The sequence below is a fragment of the Sander lucioperca genome, chromosome 20, assembly GCF_008315115.2.
Source record: "Sander lucioperca isolate FBNREF2018 chromosome 20, SLUC_FBN_1.2, whole genome shotgun sequence".
Lineage (NCBI taxonomy): Eukaryota > Metazoa > Chordata > Actinopteri > Perciformes > Percidae > Sander > Sander lucioperca.
Window position 1 is genome coordinate 7,248,594 of NC_050192.1, and position 20,029 is coordinate 7,268,622.

General features: G+C 41.0%; 1 protein-coding gene across 1 annotated transcript; it reads right to left on the bottom strand.

Moving 5' to 3' along the window:
* Positions 1 to 389: 389 nt before the first annotated feature.
* On the bottom strand, positions 390 to 19,567 carry gnai1 (guanine nucleotide binding protein (G protein), alpha inhibiting activity polypeptide 1). Its single transcript, XM_031313408.2, has 9 exons — positions 19,107 to 19,567; positions 12,357 to 12,399; positions 10,524 to 10,665; positions 9,226 to 9,383; positions 6,334 to 6,462; positions 4,822 to 4,951; positions 4,452 to 4,605; positions 2,778 to 3,002; positions 390 to 1,674 (listed from the first exon to the last, which is right to left on the bottom strand). The coding sequence occupies exons 1-8, from the start codon at positions 19,222 to 19,224 to the stop codon at positions 2,812 to 2,814; spliced, it is 1,065 nt and encodes a 354-aa protein (XP_031169268.1). The 5' UTR covers positions 19,225 to 19,567; the 3' UTR covers positions 390 to 1,674; positions 2,778 to 2,811.
* Between the last annotated feature and the right edge of the window lie 462 nt (positions 19,568 to 20,029).

The following is a 20,029-nucleotide window of genomic DNA, read 5'->3' on the forward strand; positions in this document are numbered from 1 at the left end:
TCCGACCACACAAACACTGAAGCATCAAAGCATTAGTGCATCTTCTCATAAAGTAGATTTTGCATTCGAGATTGATGATAAAAGAAAACTATTCATCTTTGAGCATATTTAAGTTGAAACCCTCAGGTCATTAACAGACATTAAATTACAGTCTGATGTATTTCTGCATTAGGAGAGCATGTGATAGCAGCATGACATTGAAAGAAAAGATGCAACAGACTGGAAAGCAGAACTTAATTAAATAGATTCATCCTGTTTGTGCTTAAGCAGCTAATTATAATACATATATAATATATAGCCTATATAATAATAATTTAGCTTTCATTAATTTAAAAATGCTTCATTAATTGGTGAATATAAATTATGTATAATAATACAGCTACTCCATGTGGTTTGAAAATGGTTTTTATTAGCAAAATAAGGGAGATGAGTCTACAAAGATTCTCCATCCGTGAAGAACATACACATACATTGACAGTTGTGGCAGTTTCTTTATATGAACAGATCCTGGACCATGTTTATCACTCTTCTTGGCAAAGTAGAACTGATCTAAAATCACAGACCAGGCTCCCTTGACCATCTTAGTTTCCATCACCTGAATGAAAGGCTTCATAGATCCTCAAGTAGCGCCTCTACTTTCAAATCGCCACTAGACAGCACGCAGGAATGGTGTCTGAACCTAAAAACATTTCAGACCTCATCCTCACCTTTACACCCATCTTTTCTGTGGTTCAGTTTTTCTCCTTAACACCAAAAACTCTCCTCCAAATACAATAAAATATACATTAATATGTGCCTACCCTGGTCTTTGTACTGCACTTGAAACACTTGAGCATATAATATTATAAGCTCAGTGCCTCAACTAGGCCTAACCATTTTCCAAATGGTTGGGAAGAATGGATATTTTGTACATTGTTTAAAAACCAGACCCCCAGATCTGCAGAGCAAATGTAACAGTATACATCTCAGTATTGTACTGCATGCTCGGCCGGCGAGGCCTTCCATTGTCATGGCTGGTGGGAGGACGGGGTAAGGGGACTGTGGAGGCTACATGTTTGTCACCATGGAGACCCATGTACCTTTAGACCAGAGGGATATCTCCCTCCTCCTGATAGATCAGTGGTGTGCACATAGAAGATAGCGGGGACACTAACATATGAAAACAATTTACCTCTTTATGTCTAGAACAATTCAGCAGGCAACAGAACAAGCATTGGGACTATGACCGCAGTAAAAGGCATGCGAAGGCACAAGTACCAACAAACTGGACTCGAAGTTGTACCCCTTTTCTTCCCTTTTGGTTTTGGGGGAAGGAAGAAAAGAAGCATTTCCACCAACAGCAAAGTTTCCTTTTCCAGCGACAGCGGCAGAGAGAACAGCAAAAACGTGATCTCCTCCTCCTCCCCCTCCGCAAAAAATAAAAACTAAACTAAATAGAAACTAAATTTAAAAAAGTGTGCGGAAAAATTTGCGGCAATGCTTTTTTTTTTCACAATGATACAAACATCTTACACAAATGTCGTAACACTAGTTCAAAAATGTTCCAAGACAAAAAAAACATAAATAAAGCTGTTAAAAGTGGCATATAGTACAGCACTGGTCCGTGACTGATCCTCCTGACTCTTCTCATCTCATCTTCCCCACCAAAGATGTACAACAAACTGGCTCCACCGCCTGAGGACAGAAGAGGAGAGAGAAAGAGTTGTTTTAAAGAGAGAGGTTTTGGAGAGCTCAACCTTGCCACTATCATTTCACAAATCTAAAAGGATCAGAACAATTATTTAAGCCTTGGATAAAAGAAGGCAGTGATTTCAGCGATTTAATTATGCATTTGATTATGATGGATTACGCTGCATCTCGCTGTGGTCAATTTTAGCTGTGCTCCTCCATAATTCCCAATGCTAAAGCTCTGGAAACTAACCATTTTAAGGCAATTTGTTAAACACATTTGAGAGAAAAAAAAAAAAAAAAAAATTGCAGGCACACACTTAAAGGACCATTCCGGCGCGCAAAATGAACCTAAGGATTAATAACACGTGTGTACCGAGTCGACCGTTCTCTGGGATATGTTTCCATTGCTAATCGAATGTGACCAGTTTTATCGCAAACCGCTAATTAGCTTATAAAGCTAGTTGTCGGGGCACTGGTAAAGTAAAAAGAAATCGCTATTTCTATACCACTAACAAGGCTCAAAAGCACCACACTTCCATGGTAGCATAATAAGGGTTCCTACATGTAAACCTAAGCATTGAGCACTTTGTAAGTGTACAGACAGTTTATTAAAAATATAGTTTATAAAGACTGTACCGTTCGGTATACAGGCAGGCGGTTTACACGTAGGAACCCTTATTATGCTACCATGGAAGTGTGGTGCTATTTTGAGCCTTGTTAGTGGTATAGAAATAGCGATTTCTTTTTACTTTACCAGTGCCCCGACAACTAGCTTTATAAGCTAATTAGCGGTTTGCGATAAAACTGGTCCCAGAGAACGGTCGATTCAGTACACGTGTTATTAACCCCTAGGTTCATTTTGCGCCAGAATTGTCCTTTAAACCAGGGTCCTACGGTTTCCTCAGCAACTCCCACTGCATCCTGATGCTAAGGTGAACACACATTCAGTCAAAATGCTGACATGTGCCCCCATCTGTGACGCAGAGCCACACGTGCATACACACATGTGAGCCAGGCAAGAGGGTGCAGACCTTGGTCGAGCTCTGGTTGTTAGAAAGATTAAGGGGGTGTGATGATGATGATGATGATGATGAAGAGTTCCTTACCAAGAAAAAAAGGTTATCTTCGTTGTCATTATCCTCAGAAGAGACCACAGTCTTTCAGGTTGTTCTTGATGATGACATCGGTGACGGCGTCAAAGACAAACTGCACATTCTTGGTGTCTGTGGCGCAGGTGAAGTGGGTGTAAATCTCCTTGGTGTCCTTCCTCTTATTCAGGTCCTCAAACTGACACTGAATGTAGGCAGCTGCTTCCTCGTACGTGTTGGAGCCTGGAAAAGACGACGAGGAGCGGGAAGTGAAAGAGTCAGGAAGTCAAAACATAGCGAAAGGACTCGAAATTGTATATATTGATATTGTTTGAAGACTGAGTGACATGGCTGGAACTCATCCTGCTAACTTGAAAGGTAGGGCTTAAAGGTAAAGGTTAGACAAAAGCTCATTCATTAACATGTATCTTCTTTAATTCGTACAACAACAAAAAATGACAAGATGTGATTTTATGGGGTTGTGTGCCAAACAATTTCTTGGCAGAGAACAGTAACTTCCTGAAGTCTCTGCTGGCTGCTCGCCAAGCAATAGTCCACATAACCCCCCATAAAACCTAAAACGGATTTCAACTAATGACATACAGTACAATGTGATCATTGGTGAGCTTTAGAGGTGCTGGTAGGCACGGTTTATTACCTTTGGACAGTGCCAGGCTAGCAGTTTCCCTGTTTTCATTCTTTATGCTAAGCTAAGCTAACCAGCTGCTGGCTCTACCCCATATCTAGCAAACAGATATCTATCTTCTCATCTAACTCTCCTCAAATAGAAGAGTAATTTTAATTCATAAAAAAATGTATCCTCAGTTTTTAATAGCAGGATGCACTAGGGCTGAACGATTAATTGCATTTGCGATAACATCGCGATATGTTAAAACGCGATTTCCTAATCGCAAAGGCTGCGATTTGGTCACATGACTCGCGAGAGCAAATCAGTCTGCACTCCGCAGAGAAAGCATCAACTAGCACGCTAACGCTACACTGTACCTTGAGCTGATTTCTGTCATTCAAACAACTCTGAGTTGTAGTTTAAAACTTTTACAGCCATTTTAATAAAATGAAGGGTTTTATTCTGGTTCGAGTCCATACGTGCAGTTAATGGATACAGACACGCAGAACTGAAGGCTCGGTTGGCAACTATTAGCTAGCTCTGATTTGCGGTTAGCTCCAGTTAGTTTTTAGTTTTAGTTTTATTAGTACAGTTAATCCCACGGCAAGAACACCAGCAACTAGCTAACGCAACGATAGCCTCTCTGCACTCGGCAGCACGCAACTTCACGAGGGGGAGGGGCTGGAGGCAGCTCCTCTCTGTGCACTGTAAAAAAAAAAAATACACTGTTGTGTCTGTGTGTATATACTATATTTTTACTTTTTTAACTGTCTAGTGTGTAATTGTGTGTTGTTCATACTATAAAATGATTTATTGTTTGTCTTTGTTGAATAATACAGAAGACAAAGAGCTTAAAAAATAATCGAATCACAATTGCAATATTTGGGAAAAAAATCGCAATTAGATTATTTTCAAAAATCGTTCAGCCCTAGGATGCACACATTCAATTCCATAAGCACATTTTGAAAACATTCGTCATTACCAGGCTCTTATGGCTTATTTGTTGGAAATAAATAAATGGACCACTTTTCAGAACATTTTCTATAAAATGCTGCCAATCTTACCAGCGTATTCTGGGTAGCAGATGGTTAGAGGACTCTTCTTGATCTTCTCCTCAAACAGGTCCTTCTTGTTGAGGAAGAGGATGATGGAGGTGTCTGTGAACCACTTGTTGTTGCAGATGCTGTCGAACAGCTTCATACTTTCGTGCATTCGGTTCTGACGGGGGGAAAAGGAAGATGATGTCGATCACTGTGCTTTGCTCACTTATGCATATACTGTACATGGAAAAAAATCTTAAACAGAGGCCATCCTTTATTTCTACTTCTCTGACCCGTCACGATTCTAGTAAACAGAGACCAAGTTCCCGCTGCGTACGAACACAAGAGTGCCTGCTGTCATGTTTTACCGTGAGTCAGAGGCTGAAGCACTCACCATCTCCTCGTCCTCAGCCAGCACCAGGTCATAGTCACTGAGGGCCACGCAGAAGATGATGGCGGTCACACCCTCAAAGCAATGGATCCACTTCTTCCTCTCAGACCGCTGACCGCCAACATCAAACATTCTGGGGGGGGCAGGACATAAGTAAACATGTTCTTCAGTGTAACCAACATACGTGCACAATACAAGCAGTGTTTATGCAAACCCAAAGGCAAAAAATAATTGGAAGAGTCGCCGTGGCTGGTCTCGCTGCAGTGTTTAGTGATGACAGTAAGTGATAGAGGGGAAAGGAAACAGACATTCTTTGTCTATTATTACTTGAAAACAATTTTGATAAAATCTTAGCAGGGCAGAGAATACTCAAGTGACCAGAAAATGCCTATACTGATTCTATAATAGCATAAATATTTCAGAACAGGAGCAGACGTTTAGGGTTCAGCACTATTTGCTATTTGCTCAGTCAAAAGGATATATGTGCGACATTTTATTGCTTGCTTTAAAATGTTTAATGTAGGGCCATTCTCACTAAATACACACCAAAGTGGCAGAAAGTCAGACATGGTGTATATCTTACCATATAGCTAACAATTTCTAGACAAGCGAATGCAACTATGAAGAGCACTTTTAAATCATATTCCAAAAGGGAAAATGCGTGAATAAAATCACATAAAAATGCATGCAACTGTGGCAAAAGAATCAACAAAAGCCTCATTTAGCTCCTGTTAATAGCTCCTATTAGGCTACTAAACAGAATTTGGACATACTATGGTTTTAAATGCAGGATTGGGGGAGGGATAGTTAAAGAAAATATGAATGTATAATTGGTGCGCAAGTAAAATAAGTAATCACATAAAACTTGTCCAAACATGTGAAAGACCGACACCCCCTTTCATTGTGCTTACATTCAGATACAAAGTCATTAAACTGTTGGAACCCTGCAGAACAAATACTTAGCTTTTTATATAGCTGGTTAGCCAATGCTGTGTTAATCCAACATTACATATAGCAACGGCTCCTTTACAGAAGTACGGTTATGTGTTGTAATATACAACTGTGACAATAACGGCGTGTCATCATGACAGTGTATTTGAGCTGCTGTCTGAAATCGCAAAGAAAAAGACAAACACAGAAACCTTACTAAGGCTTTGTATTTGTGTGTGTGTGTGTTTATGGAACATATAACATGTATTTCTCCTCTGTTTTGTGGCCTAGCAGTACGAATTTCAATGACAATGGCACCAGCTACCAAACGTCTGGTATCATGATATAATCAGCCCTGCTGCTGCCCCCACTTCCTGTATTTTTTCTTTGTAAACAGAGGGCCATAACTGAGTCATCACTGATGCGCACAACACCTTCACAGGCTGTGTCACAACTTACAGCTGTACATGTGCAAAGGGGACTTCTATGGGAGTGAATGAGTCAGTGACAGGAAGGAAAGCTAATTAAGCCATCATGGAAAATACTTTGAGGCGAAGCCAGTTGTTACAGTGACGGAATTCTCACTTGAAGTGCAGGTCCTTGAATGTGAAGTGCGTTTCCACAATGCCTGTGGTTTTGACTCGGGTCCTCAGGACATCCTGCTGAGTTGGGATGTAGGTGGCCTGGGATATCCTGTCCAAATCGTTCAAGTAGCTGAGAGAAGGACGCAAAGAAAAGGACAAGGGGAGGGAAACATCAGAGGGAGAAGGGAGTGAGACAGAGAGCAGGAGGGGAAACAAGTGGGAGAAAATGTGTCAGAAGTAACAAGGCCAAGTATGTAACTTCCAGTGGAACTAACAACTCCCAGTGCATCGTCAGGGATAAACCAGGTCGGATTCCATATTTCAGATTTAGTTTGAAACAGTATACTTATTGGCTTATTGGTTAGATGTGCTGTTGCCTTACAGCAAGCAGGTCCTGGGTGTAACCCCGAGCCCTGGTATTTTCTGTGGGGAGTGCACACTGTTTTCTATTGCCCGGGACGGCAGATAGTTAACGCTAATTAGCTAAAATGAGGTCGAAGTATAGAAGTATGACGTAAAGTTACAGAGTCTTTTGAATATTTCATGCCATTAGTCAGAGACAGTCTGAAGGGAATTCTTTATTTCTTCACAACAGAAACTTGAGCAATATCTGATCAAATATTTAGACTGTTTCACCGGCACTGCTAGTCAATGGATTTTGTCCATGTTTACATCCTGTCAGCTGGTGTCATTTACGGCAGATTTGTGTCTGTTTTGATAGACACAAAAAAAAAATCTTTATTATAAATATGTATTTTCTTGGTTGCAGTGTGTAGCTGTGTGCCAATTCAGGGGCTGCAGCCTCAGCTCATGTGTACAGGTTCCTTGGGCTGCAACAGGAAATGAACTCGCACACACTTAGAATGTTTTGGTTTAAAACTGTGAAATGGTCTACTCTATAGTAGTTAACGTTACATTTCCATTTTATTCTCAGTGCGTGGCTGTATCGTTTATTTAATTTCATTTTTTTTATTGTAGTGGCCTTGTCTGTACTTGCCTTTTACATCAGAAAGTATTAACTAAAACAACAATGGTATGTATTGAGTTACATGTAACTGTAAATGTTTCAAAGAGCATTGTACAATAAGAAGAGGAATAGGTTTTGGTTTTTAACCAAAATGCTGGAAATAAGAAAACCTAGCTTTTTTTCCGAAGTAATAATGGACAGATTAATTAGTTAGTTAGTTAGTTGCAACCCCAGGGTTTTTCCTGGCTCAGGATGGGCCTTTTGGGGGGGTGACTACACACGGCAGCTAGCATGATCGGTCCGCGTACAGTGGAGGCAATTAGTGTGCGTTACCTTATTTGACAGAAATCTGTGAAATGCATTTACCTGTGATTTCTGACAATTTGATACACAAAAATGTATATTATGCTTGAGTGAATTAAACCCCAGAGTCAGGTACAGACTAGAGATAAAACTGAGATTAGCTCTCATATTCAAGTTCATGTTCTGCTTGTTCAACGGCTGTTTGGTAAATTGCTCTTAAACACATTTAGAGAGGATTTGAATTGCTATTTTTATTTTACATTCCTTTTATTTTGGTGCTGGCTAAAACCTTTTTGGGGCGGCGCCAAAAATTCCTCTATGCAGGAAAAATCCTGAAACCTAAAATTCCCTGACCAAATGTTAAAGCTTTCATATCACCTTGTTTTTATTTTTCCTGACTAATTCGCTTGACTGGAGCCAGGTCTTGTTGCTGCTTGCAGCTTTAATATTTCTTGTCATTGTATGGGCACATATGCCGTACTCAGGATGTCACACAAACATTCAGACATGTTCACACACTTGTTGTACACAAGCAAATACCTCAAGGTTAGTGCTGATTAATTACAATGGAAAAAAAAGAGATTAGTGACCTCAAGTTGATAGCAGATAAACACAAGTAATCTCCCCTTCACGCAAACAAGCTTTTTGTTTGTTTTCCAAGGTATTAAGCAAAGTAAAAAAAAAAGCACAGGTTTAGCAATGGTGTTTTCCTATTCATGAAAAGGCCCTGGACAGCAGGATTAGAGGAACCAATTAGAAAAAGGCCAACAACTTCAGCTCCCTCTGGCCTACCACGTAACCGCTGACTGTTACACTGCAGCAGCAAAACGAGGCAAATGGCTTTTCTCCTGGAACACAGGAGCTGCTATGTGATGATATCACTTGTTTCAACGCCCAGGGCTCTTGCACAATAGAGAGAAGATTTCCCCTGTATTTGTGTGATCACTTCTTATTTTTAAGCATGTGACGAATGTTCCTGTGCTGAGGCATAAGGTCAAAGATTAAATTGTCTTTCCAGCCACTGCTCTTCAGGCTTGGTGGAGGAGGGCAAATATTGACAGTGTAAAAGTCCAGGCAGATGCAGGGTGCTGTAACTATCTGCTCTTGGAGCTTTTTGTTGAAGGCTGGGACAACTTGTGTTTGGCAAGTTGAGGCAGCTTTTTGTGTTTGCAGTGGAATGGCAGTAACTTGGTCATCTGATGTGACTTTGCCATTAAAGGTTGTTGACCACGCAACTGTTACCTAGGTTGTTTGTGTGTGTGTGTGTGTGTGTGTATATGTGTGTGTATGTGTGTCTGTTAGGGGTGTTGAAATCATTGCATCGCGATGCGGGCCTAGACGATTCTGTGCAGTGACAGACCATAATCGATTATTGCCTACTTTGTTTTTGCCTTTTGTCTGTTGTCTGCTGTGTTCAGACTCAGCTACATAAATATAAACAATAAAAAGGGGAGTTCATATATATCTGACTGCTTGAATTTGTTGATGAAAACCCATGTGTAGCAATAAATATTAATATTGAGGAGGTGACGCATTGGGATATCAAATCGATTCTAATCATTGACAGGATAATCGTGAGACCAGTGAAGATTCACACCCATTGTGTGTGTGTGAGAGACTCACTATGCTGCAGAGTCATTGAGCTGATATTCGCGGGAGCGGCTGAAGCAAGCTTGAACACCTCCGTCCTTCCACAGCCGCTTAATGACACCGGCCAGCTCTCCTGTCATGAAGCCTTCCTCTGCTGAGCCTGCCAGCACAAACAGCTGCCGTGCATCGTCCTGGAGGAGGAGAGGAGTCGCATTAAAGTCAATATCATAAACCAACCATCAAAGTCATTAGACTTATTAACATTAACATTAATCTTCCGCCGAGCTGAAATGCCAGTCACAGGGTCCATTTCAGGACAATTTTTAGAGACAGCTGCTGATGAAACGGCCAAGACAATATGTTCTCCTATTTCTTTGTAGCCTGGTTGACACCAGACCCTTCTCAGTTGTAACTGAGAGTGGGTCTGGGGAAGGTTCATTCACAGCCCATTTCCAAAGGGGCGTCACCAACAGACGCCGCTCAAATGCCTCTGGGCGCAACTGGATAGACCTAAAACCAATCAGAGCGATGAAGGAGATGACGCTTCAACTAGGGCTGGGCGATAGGGAGAAAATCAGATTTCACGATATTCTTGATCAAATACCTCGATATCGATATTGCGGCGATATTCTAGGGTTGACAATTGGTGCTTTAACAAAATATCTTCACACTTAGATTTTAGATAAATAATCATCAGTAATATGGACATAATGTCAAAAAGGGGAAAAGGCAAATAATAGAACAGCTAGAACTGTCTGGTAAGTTCAGAAAAGTACATCACTTTACTGTAATGCAGCCTTTAAAACCAGTAAAAGACAACACTTATGTCATATTACGATATTACGATATCCAAAATCTAAGACGATATCTAGTCTCATATCACGATATCGATATAATATCGATATATTGCCCAGCCCTAGCTTCAATGTCGCTGTGCTATCGTCATCGTGTAAAGCCCGCCTCAACGGTTGTGATTGGTGCCTCGATTTGGTAAAATTGGAAATGGGCTTGAATGGGCTCTTGGCCAGACTGACTTGCAGAGCAAATCTCAAATTTGCTGGAAGTTCATCAGGGTTTTCCCAGACTAATTTCTTTGTCTTTTCATGGGACATTTCTCACTCTAGAAGTTCAAAAACATTACTAAACCGAATTTGACTTGACTTAAAATATAATTTAAATGACTTTAAGACAACCTGAAAAGACCTCTGACTACATTCAGGAGCGTCTATTCAATGTTAGTCTCCTCATTTTCCAACACCACTAACTCACTTGAGGTTTCTACTCCAAACCCACCAAGTTACACTCCTCCCTCTCAGCCCTCAGTCACTCACAGCTCTTGTGGCATCGCCAAAGTCGATCTTGAGGCGCCCCATGGCTCTGATGATGGCGATGATGGACTGGATAGTGTTGCTGTAGACCACAGCCTTGTACTGCTTACACTCCTCTTCTGAGTAGCCTGCCTCGTGAATGATCCTGAAGAACGGAAGGGGGGAAAAACTTGGTAAGCAGTTGAGCATTCTCCAGCACTCCAAAAACTTTGCCTCTATCATAGACTGAAAGCTCATCTTTTTCAGCTTTCGGAAAAAAATGACTTCTCTATTTTCTCCTCAGCTCTCTGACTTCACATGTCCATTGTAATGTCCACAGAAATATTGTCAGGCCACAATGTGCCTAAACTATATGCTCCTTATGGTTGCCTGCATAAATGATGGTCATCCAGGGAAAAGCAGCTTTCTCTACAGTTGCATTAGTGTTGGTTACTCAGAGTAAAAGCATCAGCTGAATGCTACACTGTAATGTAAAATTATTATCTTGCAATTCAATGTTTATTTTACTTTTTACTGTTTGACCTAAATTCTACATACAGACTTGATTAATAATAATAAAAAAGAAGTCGTTAAAGGATGAGGCTGGCATTATTCTATATGTTTGTCATTGTCAATAAATATCATAAAAATGGGAATGGAATGCAAAGAATGTTGGTCGTGTTTGCTAGAAAAATTATTACGATTAATTCCTTAAAAAATAGTTGCGGATTCATTTTTTATCCATCGACTCATTGATTGCTTGAATTGTGTCAGCTCTACTGTAGTTAGTAAGATCAATTCATTGTTGGTTTGGTCTTTTCAAGAAAAATACATAACATTACTAGACTTATCCTTTCAATACTTGAAAAAAGGGCAAGAAGCAACTTTTAACAGCTAACAATGTAAATGTAATCTGTCAGCTGCATCATTCTAAAATAAGTATGAATAATTTCCTTAAATCAGACAGATACTGTAGCATATCTCACAGTCAGCACACTGGTATTCCAGTGAATTTATGACATGACATGACATTATGTCCGTTGTGATTTACTCACAACAGACATAATGTCATGTCATGAATTCATAACATTTATACAGGAACGCATTTCCTGCTGCACATCCTTCACAGGTAAAGAACCAATAGATAAAGCACTATCACAGCTTAAGAGCAGCTTAAAAATGTAAAAATTAAGTGCATCTAACATGTATAACTGTGCTAATGTCTTGCTACTTCCTGTAGTGCTGCATGTCTTACTGAGAAAGCTTATGTGTTGCTCTAGCTGTCTGTATGGTGTCTTGTTGACTTTTGTCTGTATTGTTTAACCTGTACTAATGTCTTGCTGTTTCCTGTTGCTCTGGTCTAAAATCATCCGTCCAAAGGACTACAGTTGAAAAGTAGCCGGGTGGCTAACACTAGCACATTTACAGAAATGTTAATTCATGTGTGTTGTCCTTTATAAAATAAAGAATAAGAATAAGAATGTGTATGTCTGCTGATTGATGAGTGTATCCATGAGGGTGCTTATGAAAAATCTAATTTAAATGTAGGGAGCACGCAGCATGTGGATGATGTATAGGCAGAGTTTATACTAATGTATTCTGCTGGCTTGTCGTCGTGATCCATTACGCACGGTACCTGTTTGTAATGCGATTCACAGGGCATAATGTTACCCAGAGAGATGCTAGAAAAGCATGATTGGTGTTTGACACTGTTTGTGTTGTGGAAAATGAATACTCTCTCTGTGCCATTATGCATATCTGATGAAAGAAGTCATTGTTGCTACACTGGGAGAAAGGTTTGTTTTGATTGTTCAGTGTGCAAAATGATCAGATGCAACAGAAGCAAAATGAACTCACTTCATCTGCTTGACAATTGTACTTTTCCCTGATTCCCCAGCACCTGGAAAAGAGAGAAAGAAAAAGAGGTTTACTAGAGTGTGTAATGTTGCCTGTAGCGAGCCAAGTGTTTTTTCTGATGGCTTTTTAACACTTATGTCACCCAGCTCACTTCCTTTATCTGCAAGTTTCCAACTTAAACACAATGTTGATGATCTAATGTGGCCAAATGGCATGACAAGGAACCACAAATACGAAACTGAGCATAACCACCTCAACCAAAGGAGAACTGGGAAACAAGTGTGTGTGTGTGTGTGTGTGTGTGTGTGTGTGTGTGTGTGTGTGTGTGTGTGTGCGTGCGTGCGTGCGTGCGTGCGTGCGTGTAACTTGAGGTCTGTGTATGACTGAAGTTAAAAGGAGTCTTAGGTTTGGCCTCTGCTCCAGTTCCTGCCCTAATATACTGATCAGTCAATGGCAACGAGCTCGGACAGATGCCTTGTCTTGGGATAAAGACTGCTCGTTTAGCGTTACTGAATCTGGCATCAGTGTGTTTGGAAATTTATCAGCATCAAAAAAACATAAAAGGGTCTTGGCCTTTAACGTGGCTCCCAACCACCAATAAAATAGATTATTACTGACAGCGTTGTGAAGTGCCGAAAAAAATGCTGTCCCCTCAGGATGTGAGGGCACTCGGCGCCGGTGACTAATTACATTGACAGTGTTGTAGTTGACCGATGAGATGCTACAATGATGAAAAGAGCTGTGGGGTGGATAGGGAAAGCATACTGTCGGCGCGCCTTTTGCTTTGCGGATCTCTCAAACGTCACAGTGCCATGGCAACTGCTCTCATTGTATCCGGGGACATCTCTAGTGTGAGGCCACGGTCACCTGAGTAGGCTTTGTGGTTGTGAGCGGACGTGTGTGTGACATGTTGGCTTCCACTAGGACCATTATGTATTATGCATGTGTTGCTCTTTTTCCTCTACTGTAACCAGTCACATGGAAGTGACCTTTTATTAAAAATGTTTTTTTTTTTTTTTTTTTTTTTTTTTACAAATCAAAGCCATCTATGATGTCGTCACAAAACACATTCATTAGACTCTTGTCCTCTAATGGGTAGTACCGTGGCGTAAACTCCATTAGATCTACTAACGTGCACTCAATGTCCTCATATTACAGGAGCGGAGACTCATAGGGAGGTTATAGCGAGCTAATTGGCCAGTTGTTACTGATGTAACGCTCCTCTGTCACTAGGGAAGGATTTTTAAACCACTCGAGAGTGGCTATCCCCTGAGTAAACAGCCACAGCTCCGCTCTCTCGATCTAGAAACAAAATAAGCGGAAGTGAAATCATATCATGAAGTCTACCACTATCTGTTACCTCGTGATACTGTCAGCAGAGACAAGATGGGTTGCTCTTGCAAAATAAATCTTCTGCCTAATCTAGTTCCACTTTTCTTGAAGAAAAAAAAAAAGGACATTTCTGACACATGCCATTAGTAGTTGAATCCGCTTCACAGCTCCCCCTGAGCATTATTTATGATTTATTTTTAACACAAAATGAAAATATACGTGCATCCTGTTACAATGTGCACACTATCTGTCTATCTATCTAGACATCTAGACTCTATCTATCTGCATTCCTACAAACTTTCCCTCAGCAGTAACTTCATGCTGATAGTACAGTCCTGGCACTTCACCTTCAGGATAATTGGATGTGATTCACAGGAGAACACATTATTTTAATTACGTGTCACCACCCGGGTGCCGGAGAGCCCTGGAGGGGCAGCTCCCTGTGCTCCGGGCAGCTGTGGCAGCTCCCTGTGCTCCGGGGCCAAACCCTGGCTGTGTGAATCCCAGCGGGACCCACACAAAGACGGCAGATACGGTGCTCACGGCTGGCTGCTGAGCTGGCACAGTTGCACCCCTCGGCCAGCCCAAGAGCCATTTTCACAATGACGCAGACACTTCACATACCGGTGCAGTGGCTCTCAATGCGGGATGCGTGAAAATCCACTTAAGGCGGACTACGAGCACAGCACACACTAAAGTTCAAAGTAGTAGTTATGAAGGCAACTTTTAGCTGTGAGGAAAAACACCTCACATATTGAGCTGCAACAAAACTAATTACAGGTATTTTGATAATGTATTCATTTTTTTCAGTCATATACTGTATCTAGCAAAGATGCTAATTATGAGAAATTAATCAGCAGATCAATCAATAATGGAGAAGAAAAAAAAAAAAAAAAAAAAATATCAATGGAACCTTCAACCTTACTCATCTCAGTAAAAGTGTTATGTTGATAATTTTCCACACAAAAACTAAAAGAAAACTCCCAATTCATCATCATTTTCACTGAACTGGAGAGGAAATCCTCTCAAATTTAAGAAGATAATCCCAACTTTAAAAAGGAGTGCTAATTTTGATGACTTTTCAGTGAACTGCTGCTTAAGTTCAGTGGAATAGAATAATGAGGTTATGTCACATTGGTCGAGAAGTACTTGGATGTTTCGATCGTCGCCATGTATCACGATTAAATAAACAATGTATGATGAATCATCGGAATCTACTGTAAATGTGAAAAATGTAGTAGCAAGTTGCGTCAGAGAAATCTGCCATTACTGTTCATAGTGCAGAGCCCTAATGGAAAGACCAGTTGACAGAAATTGAAACCAGCAGCGTAAGTGCTATGGTAATAAGCCTGCCTATGACAAAGTGTTCCAATGGTTAACATTGGATGAATACCATAAATGCAGTGTCTCAGTCTTCAGTATAATCAATGAGACGTGACCTCCATGCTTATGTAAGTGACGTTGGCCTCTCTACACCAGTGATGTCATTAGGGCGTGGATCTTGTTAAAGCATCTCGGCAGGAATACAAAACACAGAGTCGTCCTGATTTTGACTCACACACAAAGACCTTTAAAGGGTTACATGTGCACCACAGGCCTGACCTATCAGTCCTCGTGCAGAGTCATGTTACACACCCACAGCTTTGATACACCCACCACAAAACTGCTACAGACTCAAAACCACTGGAGCAGCTGGTTTCTGTTTGTAGCGATTCAAACTATTTCAGGAAAATCCAAGCTAACCCTTCCAGTGAAAATGCAGGGTTTCTTCTTCTTCTTCTTCTTCTTCTTCCACAGAGAACAGAGCCGTTTCTATCTACCAACTGCAAAAAAAAAAAATTCTCTTGGAACTCCCTTCTGGTTGATGTTCGCAAGGCAGTGTGGATGAGGTCTTAGTATAATAATGGCAGTATGGAGACAGATGTGATTAAAATGGCTTCCATGCCTGGGTCTTCTCCATTTATAGATTCACCAAGTCGCTGCTAATTCTCTTGGCGAATTAGCGATACATGCTTGCGTGCCAACCAAAATTAAAAGTTAGCAAAAATGTCTCTTTTTCAGGCTCCAAATCCATGGCGTGAAGATACATTTCTGTGAGTCAGGAGGTTTTACGGGGGCCAGGCAGCCAGCCCAACACCTCCCCTTTTAGGTGAACAGTCCAAGGACTGGAGGTGGTCTTGGCACAATGTGCTAACTACATTAGTGATGCCACATTAGCAGCATGAGCCTCTCTATGTTTGTAACTCTTATTCCGTCATACACATCCCTCTTCCTCTTTTACATTCTGTCTCGTACAGTTATTGTCCCATTATGATTTATTGTTCCTCTCATTCACTATCCTAATTCCTCTTTTTTTTCCCCTCTCCCTCTGGGGGGATTTAAGTATGAGTCACTCATGAAGGATTCCAGGACCCGGGGGAAATGACCAGAGGGATCGATCCGCCAACAAGTAGATCAATAGCTAAAAGATTGTTTCCCACACACACACTGGCACAGTCTGAACTATTCACAGAGATGTCTAATGATGCTTACAGCGATATTGGAATGCGAACAATTTAGCTACATTGATTGCCCATGTTTATTGTGAGGGCCTCCCCCCCCACCTATAAGATGAGTAACACAGCCATGCTGCACTGCATGTTTGGCAATGCTGGTTACATAATCAAAAAAATAAAATATGGCAACATTACAGAGAGAACAATGACAAATGTTAGACAAAGGCTAAGGATTATTAATAAGAATCTTCCCACAGTTGCACGACAGCTTTAGAAAGAGTAATTAGGCTGAGGAGATTGTAATCTATTTTAGCATGTAGATATGAATAGTAGGATAATTGGGTCCTGGAGATGATGGAAATAAAGTGAGAGCCAGAAATATGTTCAGTTTTTAGGGGGGGAAAAAAAAAAGTTCACAATGCCTTTCTCTATGAAGACACCTGAGCCTGCCAGCTAGTTTGGATATGATGGTGTGCACACTGACTCACAAAGATTCAAATCATTTTCATGCAAATTGGAGGTTTTTACGTCAGCGTAATGATTTCTTGTCAGTGACAGGGAGTGCACATAAGCCTGTGATTAACAGCACAGCGCTGGAGAACCAGGTGGTGACAACATGAACCTGCCACTCAACCAATCATCAGAGGTTTGCTGTATACACAAATATCGAAACATTTGGTAGGGGTCACATCCATGTGATACAAGTAGTAGATTTCTTCAAGTAGCTTGCAAACAAACCTCTACAACCCTGCCAACCTTTTACTACCAAGCTACGCGTTTTGATGACTTTTTCATCTATGTTGACAGGGTGTGTTTAGAGAAAAGTGTACTCCAGAATTGCTTGCGAATCAACAACTCCAAAACAGTATATTTTCAGGGACTGTAAACGCGCAAGGTAAACAACTCAAACTCCTAACTCAGGCGCCCCTGTCTCTCTGCAGCAGAGCTTTTTTCATTTTTAATGCTTCAGTCATTAGTAGTGTTCTCATTTTACAGTCCCTCTTATCCTTTCTCTTGGGCGTCCCAGCCTGTGCGTCAATTCAGGCAGTAACCTGAAGAGGCTGCCACGCTGAATGAATCAAACACAAATGGCAGGAAACGGTGCCAAGGCAGCCACGCGTAGGGCCATACGGCCTGGCACACTACTGTCACGGGCGCAATACTACCGAAAACAGAGAGTGGTTCAACTAATGCCACATGGTTTGAGTCAAAGCAAAGGGTGATCAAAACTCATATTCCACCTAACAGAAGCATAGCAGAAACTTGACCTAACTTGCTCGCTTCAATCAGCAAGTCCCATCTGGCCTCCGAGCACCAGAGGAATGTGGTCTACCTTTAGCAAGAAAACATGTACGTCCTCGTTCAAGCACAACAATTCTAACGTCACACTAAGTGTTATATTATATAGAAATATAGCCTATATAAGATATGATTATGTCCTTTCAACATGTGATGCAATGTACACTAATGAGAACGTTAAAAAAAGTGCTGTTAAATTATGCAAAGAACATGAGGACTTGCTTTAGCTCACAAATCGGTTTCAAAATCTTATTCTGTGTTTGCCTGATACTGGTATTGGCTTCAGATTTTGTGTCCTGGTAACCCACGTACCATGTGTGTGCATGTCAACATTTCCCAAAGCTAGCCACGTAAGGGCTTGACGGAAAAGTTTTTCACCTACAGTCTCTATTTATAAGAACAACAGTGTTTCCCCACATGTAAGAAATGCCATTCAATGACACATGGCTGCAAGCAGTTCACATAATTGTGCATGCAGGGTTGTCAAAAGGGCCAATGACGTGACAAAACACATGTAGTCTAATGAATGCAAGAAATCACAATAATAAAAAAGGTATAAAAGACTTCTGTGCCATTCATAATACATTCTTGTAAAGGATATCAATTTAGCAAAAATAATAGCCCATGGTGGATTCTCAAACATGCAATTTAAAATGGTTTAATACACAAAAGTCAGTCAAAATTGGCTACTGCTGAGAGTAATGAAAGGGTCATGAGGCAACTATAGCTACATCAGGTCATAAAACTGCTTAGTTTTTGTTGACACTTTGGTTTAAATGGCCGTTATGTCAATCTCATGTTTATAAGGCTTCTTGCTAAAGTGCACTTCATTATTGTAATTTCCTGCGTTTGTTGCGCAAGATGTTAGCCCTTTTCAGACATCTCTGTATGTTTCTGAAGTTGTGATGAGAACAAGACAAGGCAAGGTGTACATATCAAACACAAGAAAACTGTTGATAACTCTACAAGAGAGAAAGGAATCCCTTCAGCCCCTCATTAGGCTCAACTTTGAGTTAGAAAACAGGGATTGGACCTTTAAACATCGTAAAATGACTGGACCCAAAGTTTTCAGTCACATTCAGTCAGGCCTGGGCCCCTCGTGAGCCATAGGCCTATTTTCACTGCATTGTACTGGACTAGACGAGAGGAAATGTGCCATTGTTGAAAGGATTACAGTACAAATGGTCTAACGTTACATAGATGGCTGAATGGATCTAATGTCAACAGCAGGGCAAAAGTAAAGAAACAAAAACTTGTCATATATGTAATTCTGACTAAAATGTGACTAAAACGGATTCAAACACAAATTAAAAACAAATAGACTGCTAGTTTGGCCTGTAACGTTTGGAAATTGTTGCATTTAGTGACTAGAGTTGACAGTTGACGGCGAACTAAAGCTACCAAGGAGGGGAGGTTATGCTTGCGATGCGGAATTGAAACTCCGTAACACTTCTCAACTGACCCCACGTAAAACTGACAGTTAGCCAGAAAATGAACCAAGACTAATGTGTTTTTCGTGGCAGGGTGCGCTCCCCACTGTATACTACAGCTAACAACTGCTGTAGGCGAACACACAGCGAAGTTCGTCCACCGACCGAGTCCCCCCCATCTTCTCCTTCCTTACCGAGCAGCAGCAGCTTGACCTCCCTGGCTGCCTTCTCTCCGTCGTCCCGCAGGTTCCTGTCGATCATTTTACTGCGCTCCACCGCCGCCTTGTCCTCTGTGCTCAGTGTGCATCCCATCCTCGACTGTGTCCTTCAGACCCAGATGGTGTAAAAAAAAAAATTATCTAAAATACCATATATAACCACATTAAATGGTTAAAACTGCCTTCACTCCGCACACGCCCTTTTTTAAATGATGGCAATCGATCTGTTCGGAGGGGAGAAAAGGGAAGCGATTCGACTTTTCAAAAATAAGAGTGGCGTTTTTTCTGCCCGCTGTAATATTGTCGTGTTAAAACTCCTCCTTGAATCCGAGAGAAAGATATTTCTATAGTGAAACAATTCCTTAGCGTTGTCTCTTCCACCCGTTCACTCAAGTCGTTGCGGCTGCGAGTGCCAGTATTGAGCCTGGAGTGAGCTGCTCTGCTGTCTCTCTGTGTTGCGCAAACCGCAACAGCAACCACACTTCCGGTCTGATTCTTCACAATAAAGGTGTCATTTCCACAAACTACTAAAAAACATTTACATTAACATTGTTTGAAATATTGTCTGTGGTAAAACAGTTATATACTATACTATACTATGCTGAAAGCCCATTTCTTCTCTAAAACCCAGAAAATGTTAAATACAAAAACAATATGAAAATACCCTTGCAGACCTGTAGTTTAGCAGTACAATAACATTTTAGACCATTATGGATGGATGGATAGATTGACCATTATTTAAAGTTAAAAGTTTAAAAGTTTTTTTAAACACCAAAATGACTTAAATGGGGCCAGTATGCCTAGTATAACTGCTGTAATGTCACTGGTTTGATTCTGGCCAGGACCTATGTTGCATGCCATTCTCCCTTTCTCTCTCCCTTCATTTTCTGTCAGCTATC